This window comes from Dreissena polymorpha, chromosome 4, assembly GCF_020536995.1.
Source record: "Dreissena polymorpha isolate Duluth1 chromosome 4, UMN_Dpol_1.0, whole genome shotgun sequence".
In the NCBI taxonomy this organism is placed as follows: domain Eukaryota; kingdom Metazoa; phylum Mollusca; class Bivalvia; order Myida; family Dreissenidae; genus Dreissena; species Dreissena polymorpha.
The window spans coordinates 103,363,079-103,382,891 of NC_068358.1; the positions used below are offsets into that span (position 1 = coordinate 103,363,079).

Consider the following 19,813-nt stretch of genomic DNA (forward strand, 5'->3'; position numbering starts at 1 on the left):
CCAGACATATTTTTTTTCTTTGGCCTTATCAACTAACAAACCACCCCTTTCAGCAGTGATGGTATTTCTGTCAATGTAAACCGATCTTTGCAAGTGTTTTCAAGAAAGAATGAGCAACACTCTGTTTATTCAGATTCAACAGTCTGTCATTTGTTAAATAGTTTGTTTGAATTAGTAAGTGCCTCTAATTCCGTCTCGTAGGATGAATCTCTTACCTGAAATTTTCCATCATACTGTTTATGCATGCTATTGTTAACCAGGTTATATTAAGTAATAGCTATTTACTTTTGTAATCAAGGTTTGTTATATGTTAGTAATAGCTACTCAGTGTTCTCCGTAAAAAACGGAGTAGCCAGCGATAGTAACAGAGTAGCCGGCGATAATGCACACGGCATGCCGTGTTCACAAGCCGCGAAGCGGCGAGCGGGGTAGGTTCGGGAAGGGCACCCCTCCGTTCAGGGGGGTATGGGGAAAAAATTAATTAATGGAGTGAAATGGCGATCTGGTGCATTTTAGGGTGTTTTTTTATGAAAGTAATAAAGCATTTGTCATAGAAAATGAAATATTTATTTGAAATCTCTAAAATTTAAAAAATGCATTTTAATTGCAACTTTTTTTATTTCAACAATCTGAATCAGAGTTAGAGTCAGAGTCATGCGCTAGGTCAAGGGCTTGGTGTGCACGCTTATATTCAAATTCATAACTATTCTTTATACAAAGGCGTGTACAATTATCCATTGCTAATACACAGTATTAATTTGAAAAAAAAGCACGTTATATATCAAACGTGTCCGACACAAGTATCTCATACAATCATCTTTATAAATATGACCGATTTTGTACTGGTATAAACAAAGCAACTCCACGTAGCAGCCGTTAATAAATGCAGAAGAACATCTACAAAGTCTACCGATTACATGCAAGCTGCTGAGTTATAAATGATTTCTGCTGAGTTATAAATGATTTCTCACATCAACTAATAAGTTTTGATCGTATATATAATGGGTCTATTTATGGATTTTTCATTCTACCTTGAATTCGCCTACAAAAATCTGCGAGGGTTCTTTGACTTGTGTCTACTTGGCACTGTGTAAGTCTTTTTTTAGGTGGAGGCATCGTGACGTCTGCTTCTATACAACTATTTCAAACAAACGCTTTAAATACAGCGCATTAATTGGAAAATGACCGGTCGAAGGTTATATTAGCCAGCCGTAAACTTACCGTAGTTAGCTAAAAATACCTCTGTGTTCGTAAATATCCGCCATAAACGAGCGTGCAATAAAGCGGTGAAAAACTGTTACGTAAAGATACAAACTTTCGATCGTTTATCCGTGCTTGTCTCTGCGCGAAAATAATGCGCATTAGAATGTTAACTTCCAGCTAGTTTGTTTAAACACAAAAGCGAAAGTATGGCGTCAAAATTTGTATAAACACAGGCGTTTTTGTGGCGTTTCGAATGTATATTTTTTAGAAAAGTAGCCGGCGCCTAGATTGTTAGTAACCAGCGAAATCGCCGGCCGCCGGTGCTTCTGGAGAACACTGGCTACTAGCTACATGGTAAGCAAGGTTGGTTATTTGTGAATAAAAGCTACATTCTATGGTATGAAAGGTTGGTTATATATATATATTATGAGAAACAGCTTAATACTATGGTAAGCAAAGTTAATTGCAGAGGTTTCTATTATATAGACAATACAAGCACATGCTGTTATTCTGGATTCTGAAAGAGGGTACCAATGTTAGAATAATACTGTATATATATATAAGGTACTGAATTCCAGTTTGATTTATTTCTAAAATAAAATTGAATGTAAAAAACATTAATGCGAAATAAAGAAGTCCATGGCGTTGAACCGTGGCCTCTTGTGACAGGCTAAGTAAAGAACTACAATCACCATGTTGAAATATCTGATTATTTGCATGTAAATTGTTACAATTTAGATTTTAAAAAATCTGTTCTCTTTTTATTTTCCACAGTCTATATAAATTTAAAAAGTGATGGCAAATACCAAAGTCTCCGTGGCCAAGGGGTTAAGTTCAAAGTTATCCCACCAAGAGTTATTTTATCTGCAAGGGTTCAAACCTTGATCCAGACACATACTTTTTTCCTGTTTTTAAGGCAACGCAGAAGCAAAATTATTTGTTTTATTATGTCCCCCACCACTATAGTGGGGAACATATTGTTTTGCCCGGTCTGTTGGTTGGTTGGCTTGTGTGTTTGTTTGATCCAAATTTTTATGCCCCCCTTCGAAGAAGAGGGGGTATATTGCTTTGCTCATGTCGGTCTGTCTGTATGTCGGTCTGTCGGTCGGTCCACCAGGTGGTTTCCAGATGATAACTCAAGAACGCTTGGGCCTAGGATCATGAAACTTCATAGGAACATTGATCATGACTCGCAGATGACCCCTATTGATTTTGAGGTCAATAGGTCAAAGGTCAAGGTCACGGTGACCCGAAATAGTAAAATGGTTTCCGGATGATAACTCAAGACCGCTTATGCCTAGGATCATGAAACTTGATAGGTAGATTGATCAGGACTGGCAGATAACCCCTATTGATTTTCAGGTCACGAGGTCAAAGGTCAAGGTCACGGTGACCCGAAATAGTAATTTTTTTTCCGGAGGATGACTCAATAGCGCTTATGCCTAGGATCATGAAACTTGATAGGTAGATTGATCATGACTTGCAGTTGACCCCTATTGATTTTCAGGTCACTATATCAAAGGTCAAGGTCACAGTGACCCGAAATAGTAAAATGGTTTCCGGATGAACACCCAAGAACGCTTATGCCTAGGATCATGAAACTTCATAGGTACATTGATCATGACTCGCAGATGACCCCTATTGATTTTCAGGTCACTAGGTCAAAGGTCACGGTGACCCGAAATAGTAACATGGTTTCCGGATGATAACTGAAGAACGCTTATGCCTAGGATCATGAAACTTAATAGGTAGATTGATCAGGACTCGCAGATAACCCCTATTGATTTTCAGGTCTCTAGGTCAAAGGTCAAGGTCACAGTGACAAAAAACATATTTACACAATGGCTGTCACTACAACGTAGAGCCCATATGGGGGGCATGCATGTTTTACAAACAGCCCTTGTTATTTGTTAAAAGGGTTAAAAAACACAAATATTTATTTTTATTATTTTATTTTTGAAATACCGTCCAACCATCGCACCTAAGAATTCCCTCCCCCACCACCCACCCCCCCCCCCCCACCCCCCAAAATTTTTTTTTTGCATTTTTTTTTCGCATTTTTTGGAAGATAATGTAATAAATGTCCACACCCCCACACTAAACACCCCTCTTCAATCCACCCCTTCCTCCTTTGTGATTGAAATAAAGAGACCCTTCACCTTTAAAAAGAAAATAGAGAAGGCGGTGCTCTTGTTTTATAGATAGATGTGTCTCATGATTATTATATCTCAATTCTATTTTAATTTAATCTTGTCAAACATACTAAATTATGAAAAAAGCAATGAATATAGTGCAAACATGTACAAATATTATAATAAGAGAGTTATTAAAAAATCCCCCCAAAAGGGAAACGCCGCGAAAATTCCCCCTGCTATGGGTAGCGACCCGCTTCCTCTAAAATGGATTGAGGGCCCTGCTTGGTCAAAGGTCAAGGTCACGGTGACCCAAAGCAGTAAAATGGTTTCCAGATGATAAGGCAAGAACGCTTATGCCTAGGATCATAAAACTTCATAGATACATTAATCATGACTCGCAGATAACCCCTTTTGATTTTCAGGTCACTAGGTCAAAGGTCAAGGTCACGACCTGAAATAGTAAAATGGTTTCCGGATGATAACTCAAGAACGCTTAGGCCTAGGATCATGAAACTTCATAGGTACATTGATCATAACTGGTAGATAACCCCTATTGATTTCAAGTAGAGTATTTCCTCAATTAATTACCGGAAACCAGTCGAATTTTCATCTGGGTTATAAAAGAGCCCAGATGTAAACGTGAAAACAGAAAAAATGTCTCTCAATTGGCGTTAATGCACAAAAAAAAACAAAAAACGTTAGGACTCGGCAAATACTAAACCCATCTACACAATTTTAAAGATTAATTCATCAAAAACCGTTGAAACCCAGAAAGATTCGGAGGTAATCGACATTGATTTTCCCCTTTTACCCAGCGTCCAGCGTCTTTCCCTTTTTCTAAAAACAAACTCCCTGCGGTGACCTGAAAAAGTCAAATGATTTCTGGAAGATAACTCAAGATTGCTTATGCCTAGGTATATAGATCATGACTCGCAGATGACCACTATTAATGATCAGGTCACTAGGTCAAAGGTCAAGGTCACAGTGCCAAAAAACGTATTCACACAATGGCTGTCAAGGTCACGATGACTCAACTTAGAAAAATGGTTTCCGAATGATAACTCAAGAATGCTTACGCCTAGGATCATGAAATTTTATAGGTACATTGATCATGACTCGCAGATGAAATAATGATGAAACTTGACCAGGATGTTTGTCTTGACAATATATAGGTCAAGTTTGACATGTGGTAAAGATTGAATGACCCGACTTCTCTCAGGTGAGGTCTTGTTTTCAGTGTTGTGGAAAGGGGTCTGGTTCCCTAAGGGGGGTAAAATTTGCCTGTAAAGGGGAAAAACTGGAAATTTCCATGCTTAGCAAGTAGGTGCCAACCCTGACTATAATTCACCATACATAGAGAGACAAACATTATTCCAACTCTTTTTTTCATCAACATGTTATGTTCATGTTCAAAGATCAACATTTCTTGGCTTTTCTGGGAATTTGTCAATTATTCTGGTGACCTCTACACCAAATTCCTCCGTGTGCAGACACAGTCGTGTGCCTGACTTCGAAGTTTCTGGTGTTTCACTGCCGGAATATGAAGAAGACTGACTCCCCGTCTGTAGATCTGCCGCGGAATCATATGGAATTCTACGGAAATCGTTAGATGGAATTCCGTGGAGTATTGGCACTAACTTTCCATCCGATTCCATGCAATCAATGGAAAAGTGAAAAAAAACAGAAGAGGGACTTCATATGGGATGGAATTCCATAAAATGCCGTGGAATTCCATAGAATTCCGTGGCATTCCATAGAATGCCGTGGAATTCCATAGAATGCCGTGGAATTCCATGGAACGCCGTGGAATTCCATGGAACGCCGTGGAATTCCATGGAACGCCGTGGAATTCCATGGAACGCAGTGGAATTCCATGGAACGCCGTGGAATTCCATGGAATGCCGTGGAATTCCATAGAATGCCGTGGAATTCCGTGGAAAGCTATGGAATAAAAAACTGGAATATATATAAAAAAAACATATTATAGATTAAAGGTATTTTATCGATTTTGAAAAACAAATGTGAATGTAACTAAAGGTTTCATTATAGAAGTTAAACAAGAACAAGATCTGGCATCAATCATTAACCACACACATGCAGTCACAGTACATATTCAAAAATGAGTGGTTTAACATTTTCATAAAGTACCAATTCTCTTAACCACAGGCATTCATGCACACATTCAAAAACACATCCATAAACATGCACGCATATACAGGTGAGAAAAGAAAAACATATAAAAGGCACAATATAAAACATAGAAGTAGAATTTTACATTTCTCTTATAACAAGTATACTTCCTTTCTCACATAATTATGCTCATAAACACACACAATTACATGCACACACACACATCACACACAACATATATTCTATTACATGTTTAACAGTTTGTGTTATGGATAAATATAACAAAAATAATAATATCTTTCACCCTGTGTTTTTGTACTTTACAAGTAACAATACAGTTATTAAAGAACAAGCAAATTCGTTGAATTGATATCCCCTGCAAATATGCTTCTGGACACAAAAGTGTTATATTTGACACAAAAAAAAGCATATTTTTTCAAGATAAAAAGGGCCATAACTTCGTTATTAACAGAATGTGTGCAATACCATTTGGCTTGCATCATCCTGTTATCCATATATATATATATATATATATATATATATATATATATATATATATATATATATATATATATATATATATATATATACCCATACCAAGTTTCAATGAAATCCGCCAAAGCACTTGCAAGATATGGCTCTGGATGGACAGACGGAAAGACGGACGGAAAGACGGACGGAAGGAGAGATGGACAAGGCGAAAACAATATCCCTCCGCCTATGGCGGGGGATATCAAATGAAAAGGCGAACAAATAAGACAAGGATGTTTAGTAATTGTATGGGCATTGTTATATGAAAACTGTATATGAATATAAAGTCTCACTTAAAAAAATATTGATTGATGTTGATCCATTTTTGTGCGTGTGTTTCAATTTTTTTTTAAACGGCAATTTCTTCTTCTGTCTGTATTCTTAACTTCAAATAATTCAAGAATATGTTAAATTTTGGAATACATTTCTTTATTTTCATATTGATTATGACTACTTTCATCACAATGATAATAAAATTGAGAACTTCACTGTGTAATTTAATTTCTGTATTTCCAAGGAAAGCATTTCAACTTTTTTTACTTCTGGATGGCTTAAGCAGGTCTCTTAGCACAAACTTAATGGTGTCCTTTGTGGTGGAGGGCCATTTTTCCTTGATGACTTCTACAAAAGAGAAATATATAAAACAAACAATTGAATGGTTAATAGTGCTGTGTTTTTCTTATGGTGTTGCATTAACCAAATACAGTAAGGAGACTTATTTAATACACTTTTAATTATATTGCATACAGGCTGTAGACAAGTTCAGGTCCAACAATTGTTAGGCCTGATCTTGGCAACAGCCTGTTTGTATTTAAAACAACATTTCTTTAAAAAATATTGTCAAATTGACATTTTGGCATGCAAAGTGTTAAAATACATCATCATTAATTATTCACCAACTTTCTGGGAGAGAAATAGGGCTGTTACGATTCACCGGTAAATTGGTATATCGCTATGCATGTTGTTAAAAAATCGCACCGCGGTACGGCGTTGTTGCACCAGTTTTTTAAATCTAATTATTCTTATATGAATTAAGAGGATAAATACATAACATATTTCTATATAATAATCGTTTGAAGGTCTATCAAATTGATTAAGTTGTGTTGATCACCTTTTGTCAGGTTATAGTAAGAAAATGATTGTTCTTATTCATTACAGTCTCTAGTCATACCATGATACCAATGTTTTCCGATTATGAGAGTCTAATTAAGTTGTAAAACATGTAATTCTGCTGTTCTTTTTCACAGATCAACATTTTGTTAAATATTGCGATACAGTGTTGCCGCATCACGATATACCACGATACGCTCACGGCGTATCGTGACAGCCCTAGAGAGAAATATAAAAGCTTAGAAAAAATTGGTGTGAAAAAAGAGCAAAATGGCATAATTGTTATGTTACTGGATAAATCTGAAAAACTGGATAAACCTTTGTAAAAACAAAATGAACAACATAAGATATCTTTACCAAAAACAAGTTTGTGTACCTTCCAAAAAGATAATCTTCTTCTGGTCTTCTAGTGCTGGTCGCCTCGTTCCGTCCTTTGAAATGCCCCCTGAGAGGCTTCTCCCCCTTATCTCCTCCTCTGTAAAGATTTTTCGAAAGACCATCGCCGTTCCTTTCTTGAAGTCTTTGCATTCATCTAATAATTCCAAAATTTGGCTCTGAAATTGTATTGTAAATGCCATTTTTTATGTACCACAAGTATTGCAAGGAAATCTCTTCAATGTTAAGAGATGAGAAAAATGAGCAGTCGTGCAAAGGCTTGGGCAAGGGACCTATTTCCTTACAGAGAAAGTACTGTATGCTTATCAGTCTGAACAGATCATTTGCTATTAACTGTATTTAAATTTAGGCTAACTACACTTTCTGTCCAGAACAAGTCATACATTTTTACTTAAATAACACTCAAAGTAATTTTTTTTTAATACCTCAATAGTGATACACTCTTGTATACCATTAACTCATTCAGCAGTGGTGACGCCTAGAGTTGCCTTTTGCTAATAAAGTATACCCTGATTAGACAGCTGCTCAGGAGCTGTCTAGTCAAGATATACTTATTTTGCCTAAGAGTACCCAAAGAATAATTGATTTTCTTCGTGCCAAGATAAAAAATTAGGAAAATGGCAAAAGTCATGTTAGCATTTTTAGGTAATGTATATTAAGATGATGTCAAAGTTAAAAAACAAAACAAAAAAAAAGGCTGAATGTGTTAAAACAGCCATCATGCTTACCTTCACATAACCATTGTAGCTCGGTTCTTTTTCAGAGATCTGAAAACAACAAAAACAACACATGTTTAGCCATTTTTTTTCTAATCATGGTCTTCTTTGTGTGTAAACATTTTCATAGTTGCCAGAACAAAACCAACCTGGCCCCCAGGTTTTTTTTCAGGCTTTTTCAACCTTTCTAACTTTTAGCCATGCTTAAATACCATTTGATAGGATTTGCCCTTAGTTATGATTTTAATTTAATAATGACAATTTCAGCATTTGTTTTATGTAAATGTAATTTAAAAAAACAAACATTTTTAATAGACTATGCATGAAAGTTGTGCAATTCAAGCATAACAAGCTTCAGAATTATCCTATTAATCACATTTGCGTACTTTGCTTGTGGCTGAAGTTTCTTCTTCTTTTCCAACTGATTGTTCGTCCTCTTGACTATCAGGCTTGGAGAATGCTGAAGTACAGCTAGATTCGAATTGGCTCAGCACTCCCCTCGGGCTAAATGTTGGAGCTGGGCTCCTCAATGCATGAATCTGAGTGCTGTGTAACTTCATTTGCTTGAGAAAAAAAAATACATCAAAGTTTGTAATGCTTTTATACCTATTTCAATTCAAGTGCAACACTTTTCATTACCAATGTAAAACCTAACTTTCCCACACTGCAAAATGTCTAATAGAACCAGTCAACAGTTGTTTTGCACTCCCAAAAAGGAAAATGGTTGCTCTTGGCTGATGCAAAGACAATTAGGCATGGAAAATATGTCTGTTTCTGGGAACTAAAAAATTTTGTAGGTAGGGTCAGTCTGCATGTTATTTTTATTGTTGTTGCTTTGAAAAGTTTTCAATACAAACTATATAACTGTCCAATATTTACTCTTAAAGGTGGATATCAGCTTTATACACTCATCGAACATATGAAAATGAACATGTCTATACAAAAATTATGTTTTTGATATTTTCCTACATTAAAAAAAAATCATGAAAAAAACACACTTGGGGTCAGGGTGTTTTGCTGGGTAGGGTTGGGTTCTCCGAAACAAACATATTTTTAGGCAATATTAGGTCTCGGTTGTATCAGCACACCACATTTGTGATTCAGTCATTTTGAGGCAGACGTTATTAATAATATTGTCTACCCATTGAGTAGTCACCTTTTGAAAATGAAGTCTATCCTGATCAGACAGCTACTGTACTGTGTAAGAGCTATTAAATTGAAGTATACTTAAATTTTCCTATGCATGTGCTTGTTTTCAAGTGTGCTAAAATCAATGTGCTAATATGGAATTGAGAGCAAACATTAAAAGAATACATTTTAGAAAGAAAAGAAGACCTTTAAATGCATAATTGACCCATACCTCTAACTCACTCCAAAGTATGCCTGCCTGGTATTCCAGATAGCCCACCCTTGACTGGAGGTCCTGGTTGTCTCCTTCTAGTCTCTCAACCCTTGACTGAAGGGCTTTGTTATCTGCTTCCAGTTGCTTTATAACTGTTTCGTGGTTTTGAGGCTTGGAGGAGCTTGATTTATTATTTTGTCTTGGCGATTTCCTTGGCGTCATTCCTGTTGAGTTTAACAACTTTAAACTGTCTCCCAGAAGCTGAGAAGATGACTGACTGCTGAAAGAAAGCACATAATATCGAGATGTTTTGGTTTAAGTTTTTTTTCAACTGAAAATCAGGGATAAGCCTTTGTAAATCACATAATGCCTCCTCTTTTTATCTTTGATGTGACCTTAAATTTAACAATTAACCCATTATCCTAGATGTTTTTAAAAGAACATGTTACCTGATGCGCAAAACCAATCAAGCTATTTTCACAAATTTTATCTTGACTCGAAGAAAATGTTTATTCTTAATGTACATATATGCAAATTAAGTCTACCCTAATTCTATTCAGTGTAGACTTTATTTGCAAAAGACGACTCGGGTTGTCTCATGGGCCGAATGCATTAAAGGTCATTATATTGGTATGGTTAGAAAGTCAAAAGAAATGTGTAATATTGTTCATATAATAAATCAACAGTTTAATGCAATGTTAGAGTTTAACATAGACAATCAGACAAGGCCATTGCTATAATGAGCCGGGATTGATGTACAAGGTCTTATATTTTCCACCATTAAAGATTTTAGTTGTCAATTTTACAGTTATAGTTTATAATGTATCATTTTCACTACAAGGGGTAGCTGGCCTTTCCATTGGGAAGAAATGTTACAATATATTTACCAAAAGGGGATTGGAGAAATCTGCATAATTTTAAGAAACTTTCTGATGGGAAGCGGCCTTTTAAATGAAATTTTCTGAGGGGAAGCAGCCATTAACAAAGAAAGAAAAATAAGCCCTGCATTATGATATAAAATTCAAGAAGGATAATTTATTGTTCTTATTGACACCTTCAGACAGGGGTTGCGAAATCAATTGTCCATGTTGCCCAGCTAGTCCCAAAGCTTGTATAGACAAGTGAAATAATACTGACATTTACTATATAACTATTGTACGGACAAGTGCACAGCATGACTTTGCATAAACAGACAGTTCATTAAAACTAGATTTTGCAACCCCTGCCCTACTTCAGCATAATTTTTTATTGTTTGCCCTACAACAGCTTACTTTTCAGATTGATCAATTTCAGTCTGTTCAATCTCCATTTGCACATGGAAGCTGGCCAATGCTCTGTCTTCAGCATCAGATTGGAGCACCTGGTTTGAACGAGAAGAAAATTAATCATATCTCACTGTTTTGAAATATGTCATTGACAAGATTCTTCAGTTTGTTTAGTTTTGGAAATCTGAAATGCACATGGTTTGTTTTACCCATAAAAAGAAGAGTTCCACTGCCCTTTATATTGTTACAGGCAAGGCAGTTTGGTGTATTATACATATAGCTTCAATGCACCATTCTTAATAACTTCAGGCAGTCAAATAATACATAGCATATTCAACTGTCTTATGATACTTTCTTAACCAGTAAGAAATTTCATTTAAAACCTTATTTACTTTTTTAATAAGGGCGATTTTCCTTTAGTTGAATAGCAGTTTTGAAAATCCTACTTTTTTTGCTGTCTTGATTTAATGCCTCTGGTAATCACACAGAAAAATATAAATGTTTATTACCTTTGGATTTCTCACTTCATAAGGGACTATCGAAAGTTTCCGTCGCACAGCCTTTGGTTTCACAACAGTTGGATTCTGAAATGTTATTTTAACGCTTCTATTGTTTTTCCGTTTTAAATAGATGTGTTTGTATGACACCACTTTGTCCTCCAAGCCACTTTAAAACATTATTTCAAATAATGAACTAAACATGTCACCACTCACAGTTAAGATCAACATATGCATGCCGTACATTAAGATGTACATGCCAAAAATGCAGATGTACTTAATCAAAAGTTAAGATCAACGTTAATTTTGCTAACTAACCAATCAACGAACAACAATCAGGCAGATACAACACGCTCTCCAGTATGACTAGGGGACATAAGTATTCTTTACACTATCTATTACAGGAATTGTTTGTCCGAAATTGAAAAAGCCTTATTCATTAAAGCAACTGTTAAAACACTGTGGTTAATCTTGAGCAAGTGCAAACTGAAAACAGCTTTTTCAAAACAATAGAGTTACATATGGGAAAAGTAAAGATTGATTCCAAAGCCTGAAATCAGGTGCAGGCCTTAAAAATTCAAGGCATACATTATGTTAATACTTTTGAATAAACATGAAAACTACCTTCACTTCCTTTGATCCATTGCCTGTTTGTTTCTGATTGTTTGCATCTGCTGCCTGCAACCACATTATGAAACATGTCTGTGAGATTTAAAGTGCCATTTAACATCAATATTCAGAGCATCAATATAATTTGTTGGAAGTTTTCCCTAATTCACTTAGCCCTGAAAATATTAAGACAATATTGATACCTCATGAATATCAATAAGCTAAATTGTCAAAATAATAATTGCTATTTGATTGATTTTTTTATTATAGCAGATACAAAATTGCATAATTTTGGGACTGACATAAGCAGAAAAAGGAAACCCTAATTAGCCAGCTCATATGGGAGTTGTCTAATCAGGTTTACTTTATTTTCAAAAGAAGGCCAAAGGGCCTTTATGAAAAATGAAAATTCAAACATACCATGATTAACAGGCATTAAAATGAGTCTATTGTACTATGTCAATGCTATCTACTGTGATAACCAACAGTCAAAGAAGAAAGCAGATTTGTGTATCTGATCTCTCCTAAAATTACTCTCTAATTATAATAGGGCATTTACTTGGCCAAGAGTTAGCAAAAATTGCTGCTTATCAACAAAACAGAACTAAAGGTTTACCTTTGATACTGTCTCCTCTAAATTGTCAGAGCTTGATGCTGTCTCCTCAGAGCTCATTTTTGGCAATCCATTTCCTTCCTGTAATCATATTCAGACCTATGAGAAATAGTATATATATGAATAGGTCATAATTATATAATAATAACAAGAGCACCGCATAACGGATGCCACGCTCTGCTTCTGATGCAGTTTTGAATAAATGTGACCTTGACCTTTGACCTAGTGACCCAAAAATAGGTGTGGTGTGTAGAACTCATCAAGGTGTAAGTGTAAGCAATTTGATTTTAGAGCCATCGTTCAAAACCTTAACAAAATGTTAAGGTTTTAGCACGATGCGAACGTTGGACAGCGAGCTGGCTTTGACAATTCCTCGGGTTTTCTCCAAAAACGCTGTGCTTATAATAATAATAATAATAGTAATATAAATAATAATGTACTATTTGGTCCTAATGGAACCCTGTTAATGAAGTTTGGTATTGCCATGTTATTAAGAGTTACTATTGTTGACTAGAGTATCTTCTTTCTTGACAAATATCAAATTATCAGATTCTTTATGTACTATTGTATGCAGAATTTGACATATACTCTATAGAGATAGACATTCCCAGGTTAGGAACGGGTCGGGTTTAAAAGTAGTTTGTGTGCCTTATTAGCCTGACTGGTCTAGTAAATATTTTCTAAGCAGTCCTCTTTTTAACCAATTTTGCCAGTGCTGATCTAGTTCTCATAAAGTTAATGCCAAACCCTGGAACAAGCCATACAAACATGTGGCACATAAGAATTCCTTTAAACCCAAAGTACCTCTTTCCACATATTTATTCCATTGTTAAATCAAACTGCATTATTTAACTTACATTTTTCATGACAAGAATCTCAGGTATAAAGCTGTCTATGAGGGTAGAAAACATCTGAGGCATGCTCAAGAGCTTCTCCAGATCTTTCTTCTCAGCTTTATCTAATAAAATTATACAGGAAAAATCAAGCTTAATGTAAACTGGTATTTGTTTTTGTAAATTTATAATAATACAAAATATAATAACAAATGTTTTTAATAATATAATAATGTTTGTTTGGCAGTTGCATTTAACATTAAATATCGATTTACCTCCGATCTTTCCGATAATGGCGGGTACAACACCAAATGACCCACATCTCGCCTTAACTACATCTCCTACTCTGTAATCGGTGTATTCCTTTCTAGGTTCAGTTACAGCGGAAATATTCATAACATTTCCTGTGATTGGATCGTCTTTGTACCAAATAAAAAGAGCATATATATTTGAAGACATCTTAAATTTTGTTTAAATGAGAAACAGCCTTCAAAACTTGAAAAGTCTGCCGAAATGCAGCCTGACACTACCTCCTTTAATTTGGTACTGAGGCAGCCAAGATGTGTGATCTATAAGAATAACTGTTAAAACTGTATACAATTTAATCACTAGTCATTGAGTTCAATAACCCATTTATGCCTAGCGTCTAGAAAAAAGGCCTTGGCAAATAGTGCAGACCAAGATGAGACGCTGCATGATGCAGCGTCTCATCAGGGTCTGCACTGTTTAATGCGTGCAGACCCAGATGAGACACTGCATGATGCAACGTCTCATCAGGGTCTGCACTGTTTAATGCGTGCAGACCCAGATGAGACGCTGCATGATGCAGCGTCTCATCAGGGTCTGCGCTGTTTGCTTAAAGAAATTTCTGTAAGAAATATTCTAAATATAGAAATAAATATACTAGACATCCCTAATTTTGGAAGTAAATTGATCCAATTGAGAAGAATGTTAGAGTCCACTAGGCTTGAATGGGTTAATAACACAACACTTTATTAATATTTTAGATTGTATTTTATTTTTATTTTAACACAAGTTTCATAATATCCAAAGTAAGCAGTTTTTACTTTTACACTTAATATTTAGTTGTTCACTTATTGCTGGTCTTAATACAACTGGCCCTAAAATCCCTAAAAACTGAGAATTTCTGAAGAATATGGTGTCTGTATTATTTCAAAGAGATATAGCAGTGACAATTTGTTGTCGGATTAAACTAAGGAGAGAGCCTTACTGTAAACATAACCCGCTATCTTGAACTAATTAATAAAGCCAATTAACTTAACACTATCATGTGGTCAGGTATAATGCTGGTGAATTACTCGGGAAGGGAAATAGCGACACTTGTGACTGCTTTTATGAAAAGCAATATTTCTAGACATTCATGGTGTCGTAGGAAGAACTGGTAAAGAAAATAAACTATGGATCATCCACACGAAGAGAGGTAAGCAAGTAGTGTTTTACTTTGTGTATTTCTTAATATAATCAATTGTGTTATGCTAATTTGAGCATTTCAGAAAGAATTATAATACTTTTTCTATTTCTTAATGTAATAAATTATGTTACGCTTATTTGTGAATTTCAGAAAGAAGTATAATACGTAGCCCTTTTTGTTCACTGATTTTAGCATAAGATTAGAACCTGCATACCTGAACGAAATGTTCAGCCTGGAATTGAGACGGAATTTAAGACAGTTGCGCCTGGAAAATTGTTGATTCCATCCATTATATATATTAAATACAGTGATTACAAGATAGAATAATTTCTACTTGGAAACATTAGGCGGAAATGGGATAGAATTTAGGGCGAAATATACACATGATGCGGAAAAGATTTCTGAGCAGTAACTAGACTGGGATGGAATTTATTTCTGGGCAGAAATAACAGGAGAATTTGCGAATGATTTTGAAGGAGGGGTATTACGAACTACTCCAGTATATACATAGCTCCTTAAGCTGCTGATGGATTGACGGACATTAAGTGGTCACAAAATCTAAAAAAAAACTTTGACAGTTGCATTTTGTTTTCATGTTGTTTTGTGATTTTTATTTATTTCCAGATACAATCAATCATAAAACAAACCTTTTTGCAGATGACACAACATACATACACAATTGATGGAACAATTAACTCATTCACTGCTTTAATAAACGCAATAAAAGACTTAAGTGAAATTATCTGTCTTAAAACTAAATACCCCAAAATCAACAGTAATGCGTGTTGGTTCACTGAAACATTCACTAATTAAATTTAAGGAATACAAAAACATTATCTGGACCTCTGAATGTGCTACAGTACACTCCACGCGTTTTCCCCAAAAAATGCGCTCACTCCGCTTTTTTTCCTGCTAGCGAGTGTTTATGCGGAGTTTGAAAGCGAGGTAAAACGCGCCATTCCCGGGGCATGTAATTCTTTAGCCTAGTCGGTAAATGCAGACAATTTCTGTTCTTATCAGCGGCGGCTGCTTAACACCGCATTAGCAGTGTGCTACTGCCGAGCATGCCAAAAAATAAAAACATTGTCATTTAAAATTGTTAAAATACTGTGGCTTATAAAAATAAAGATAATTGTATAAACAATTCATATATGTTTTTATTCACAGGTACGTCGACAATATGAATGAATATACCTCATGTAAAGCGTTATGACTAATTAATATTTAATTCATAACACATATAACACCAAAATAAATGTTCCGTTTAATTTATAAATGAGAATAATTGTTTGTAATCCGAAACGCGCTTCCGATTTTTAATGTTAACACAACATTTACAAGTGCTTCCAATATACAGTCATCATGTATATTTCCCGACAAAAGAGCGGGAAAAATATGCTGCAATGTACAAGTTCAAGGTTTATTCGTGAAAAGCTTGGAAAGCGTGCGTGTATTGATTTTTTTATACAAACTTTGTAGTGCAGAGAACACTGAATTATGTTGATTTCGGTTAAAAGTTTCTTTGGTATTTTTTAACACAATTTCATCGCCAATAATTGTATATTTCCTCCAAAAATAATCTTTATTGTTATGGTATTTTAGTATAGTAATTATTGAAACAGTTATATTATGCAAACGCCGCGCTTCGCAAAATTTTCTTAATTAATCTCCCTTGGCGTTACTGCACGCGGCGTGTGGAGGGAAATTGGGGAAAACGCGTGGAGTGTACTGTAAAAGACTTAATTTCTATTTCACAAATGACAAAAATCTTGATATGGCAAAAAACATTCAATAAGATATAGACACCTTTTACTGCATTATGTCTTTAATATAATGTTAAATTACCGCAAAGATAACTGGCTTGAGCATTCATTTTAAATGTTATAGGTAAATCACCAGCCAAAACAGATAATACTGTAAAACAATATTAACTATAATAAACACAGCATTATAAGAAAACAATACAAAGTAAATATAAGAACAAACCTGTGTTGAGTAGTTAAGAGCATTATAAAAAGTTCCATCATAACTCACTGAATCACTCTTTTCAGCCTTTTTTACACACTGAATGTTGACTTCCACATTTTACTTAATTATTTCAGAATGTTCTTCAAAGTAAGATTAATTCATCACATGATTAAAACTTCAAATTAAAAAAGTCCAATCATTGCTTTGAAACTGCATTTCAAATTTTCAAGCCAGTAACACTGTCTAGCTAACAACCGCTCTTTTTCAAATTTCTGACTCATACAGTGACACCAGTGGTTGTGGTATAGGCTGTAGGATATCCTATTACCCTTGAATTCTTTAAGATACAGCCACTTTATTTTACAACAATTATCAACTTGCATACAGGCTTCTTAATCAAATTAACTCAAAGACCTTCAGTAAGTCAAAGATAATTTAAATGCATAGTAGATTTACATGTACTTAAAATGTTGAAAGGTAAATTATCATAACAAAGTAATTAAATAATAAGGTGTTATAAAAATAAGCCTGAGCCAAAATATATATAAATTTCATCCAGAACAGTTTTTATCTAAGTTAATTATTTTCCTCCACATATTGAGGAGTCAACTTGCAGCTAAATTTGTGGATCAGTCCTATTTTTTCAGAGTCATTCCAGTCTTAAATTTGTGTCATTTTAAGCTTATTTCAGCCTTTTTTGCATGGGTTAACTATTGTATGAAATGAATATATATGTTGTTTTCCTTGAGTATGGCAAATGTTTCCTACAATAACCATTTAGAAACTGATATAAGAACTCTGTTTTAATTAGTGTGAGTGATGGCTCACACTAATGTGACAGAGCAAGTTTTGCAAATCAGTATGCACTTAACTATTGGCTGCTTTCAGGGAAAACGGGGCTTAATGCATGTCACATAAGATTAGCCTGTGCACACTGATTAGCCTGTGCAATGCACACAAGCTTATCAAGGACGACATTTCTGATTTTATAATGCTTTTTGTTTAAAGAGAGTCTCTGATACTGGGATGACATTTATGCATATGCATTAAGCCCTGTTTTCCCAAAATGAAGCTTAAATTATATTTTCCATTAATGATTTACAAAAAAAACACATTTCGACCTGTGTTTTAAGACACACTTTTTATACATTTAAATGGGTTGTGTTCATTTAAAACTTGCAATATAAAAAAGCTATAACATAATTTTTAACACTGAGTTTCATCTAAACTTATACAACAGCGAACACCTACAGTGCCTCAGCGCTTTTATTTAATTATTATCTTAAAAGTCCCATTTTGAAATTCTTAATCAATAGTTTTCAAAGTCCAACATTCTGCCCCAGAGAAATGTATAAGTATTTAATTCCGCCAGAGTCTTATTTGCGCCCGGAATTGCTAATGAGTTAGGCCTGGAAAAAATCAAAAGACATGGTCTTTTTGGGAAATCAATTTCTGCCTCTAGTCCGCCCGAAAACAATACTTTCTGTTCCCATTCCGCCTTATTTTTCGCCCCAAAGTTTTGTACGCGAATAAAGTATATTTTCGTTCGAAATAATTCTATAATTAAGAGTAACCAGTGTTTCAGATTGCTCCCACTTTCCTCAGGACACAGGTGTCCTAAATTGTCAATTCTTTTCTGGACATTTGTTCTAAATCTCTAAAAAAACTTTCGGACAGTTTTTTATGTAAAATTGATAGAAAACAGCTTAATACTTATTCAATAACATATCACTTCAAATAACACTTAAGTTTAGGGGTGTTTAAAAGGCTGTGGTTAAAGCAGTTTGGTGATGTTTTTCCCAATAATACATATTTTGGAGTATGGGGAAATGAAAGAATTGCACAACATTCATTTTTTACATGTAATATTTAAAGTGATAAAGTGAACATTTGTCAGTAGTTGCTAAGCTTCATAACATAATATTATAATGAACGAAAACAAAAACATGTCATAAAGTCACTGATGACGTTTGTTGCGATATCAGTTCATAATCAGAGCAATAGATTGACTGCTGTTAAAGCTTCTCCAGTCAACTAGCATACATGGGCATTCATTCCAAACAATAAAGGCTTAGATCAAAAGATGAAAGCAATCGTCATTTTGCCGACAATTTTGATACTTCTCTGCTCTGCAAACGCAGTAAATGCACAGCCTTGTAGGCAGAGTTAAGCGGTGAATTAACATCAATAGAAACCAATGAGAACACGCGCATTGTATAAACATATGCAGTAGTTTAACTAAGCGACAAAATGACGTCATTATGGTCATGTATTTACGCACACAAAAGTTTACACGCGCAACACATTCCCCAGCAGTAAATATGAATACGATTTACTCTAGTTTCGAATGAAATAATTAAACTTGCAAAATGTGCATGTGCACAAATCAATTGCCCCCCTCATTAATTTGTTAGATTTCGCACTGTTCACTTCCACGAATATCCATCCCATATATCAGGTAATGTCGCTTGCAACTTGAAAGTTTTAACAGTGAAAAGAACAATCCCTCTAAAATCCCTTCAAAATTTAGTTTCCGAAAGCCAGATTAATGAAAACTATTTCTTAAGCGAGCGACCACCTGACATGAACGACTGTGTATGATAAAAGGCAAAGTATTCCGAACATTAATTCCGAAGCGTCTTTATGATTGCCAATCATGTCTATGTTTTTAAGGCACCTGTATTGTAGACAAAATAAACAAGATACTGCAAGATTTTATCGTCCAAAAGACTTATTGCTACAGAAATGTACCAGTCAAATTGTCTGTCCAACGGTTCATTTGTCGGCAAGATCGTCCGATTGAAATTAATTTATTCGGTCAATTTGAAGTTTTATCAGACAAAATCCTAAGGGCCGATCCAATCTGAAACACTGAGTAAAAAACGAATACACTTTGGGTTTTGTTAATACTGTATCTATTTTCATAATCTACAAAAAGTGATATTCTGACATAATGTTCACACTTTTAAGGGGTAATTGTCATCATTGTGTTTAAATAATGATAATTTTGTGTGTTAGCAAATATTAAACAAG

General features: G+C 34.9%; 1 protein-coding gene across 4 annotated transcripts; it reads right to left on the bottom strand.

The window, feature by feature from the left end:
• Positions 1 to 5,319: 5,319 nt before the first annotated feature.
• LOC127877145 (uncharacterized) lies at positions 5,320 to 19,151 on the bottom strand. Of its 4 annotated transcripts, none has more exons than XM_052422794.1 (11): positions 16,799 to 19,151; positions 13,405 to 13,799; positions 12,551 to 12,628; positions 11,950 to 12,003; positions 11,338 to 11,412; positions 10,835 to 10,923; positions 9,582 to 9,843; positions 8,608 to 8,784; positions 8,234 to 8,272; positions 7,486 to 7,663; positions 5,320 to 6,620 (listed from the first exon to the last, which is right to left on the bottom strand). In XM_052422794.1, exons 2-11 carry the CDS (start codon positions 13,774 to 13,776, stop codon positions 6,526 to 6,528), a joined length of 1,419 nt encoding a protein of 472 aa, XP_052278754.1. In that variant the 5' UTR covers positions 13,777 to 13,799; positions 16,799 to 19,151; the 3' UTR covers positions 5,320 to 6,525. The 4 variants fall into 4 exon arrangements, with proteins under 4 accessions (XP_052278754.1, XP_052278755.1, XP_052278753.1 ...); XM_052422795.1 differs by lacking the exon at positions 16,799 to 19,151 and having other exon boundaries at positions 13,405 to 13,505; positions 13,656 to 14,923; XM_052422793.1 differs by lacking the exon at positions 16,799 to 19,151 and having other exon boundaries at positions 9,582 to 9,840; positions 13,405 to 14,923.
• Between the last annotated feature and the right edge of the window lie 662 nt (positions 19,152 to 19,813).

What these genes read in the sequence shown, in the direction of transcription:
- LOC127877145 (XM_052422792.1), bottom strand. Translation starts at nt 13,839, where the DNA reads ATGTCTTCAAATATATATGCTCTTTTTATTTGGTACAAAGACGATCCA. An exon ending in AGATTCTTGTCATGAAAAAT is followed by an intron (nt 12,629 to 13,404) that starts GTAAGTTAAATA and finishes ATATGATTACAG; the next exon opens with GAAGGAAATGGATTGCCAAA. An exon ending in ATGGATCAAAGGAAGTGAAG is followed by an intron (nt 11,413 to 11,949) that starts GTAGTTTTCATG and finishes ATAACATTTCAG; the next exon opens with AATCCAACTGTTGTGAAACC.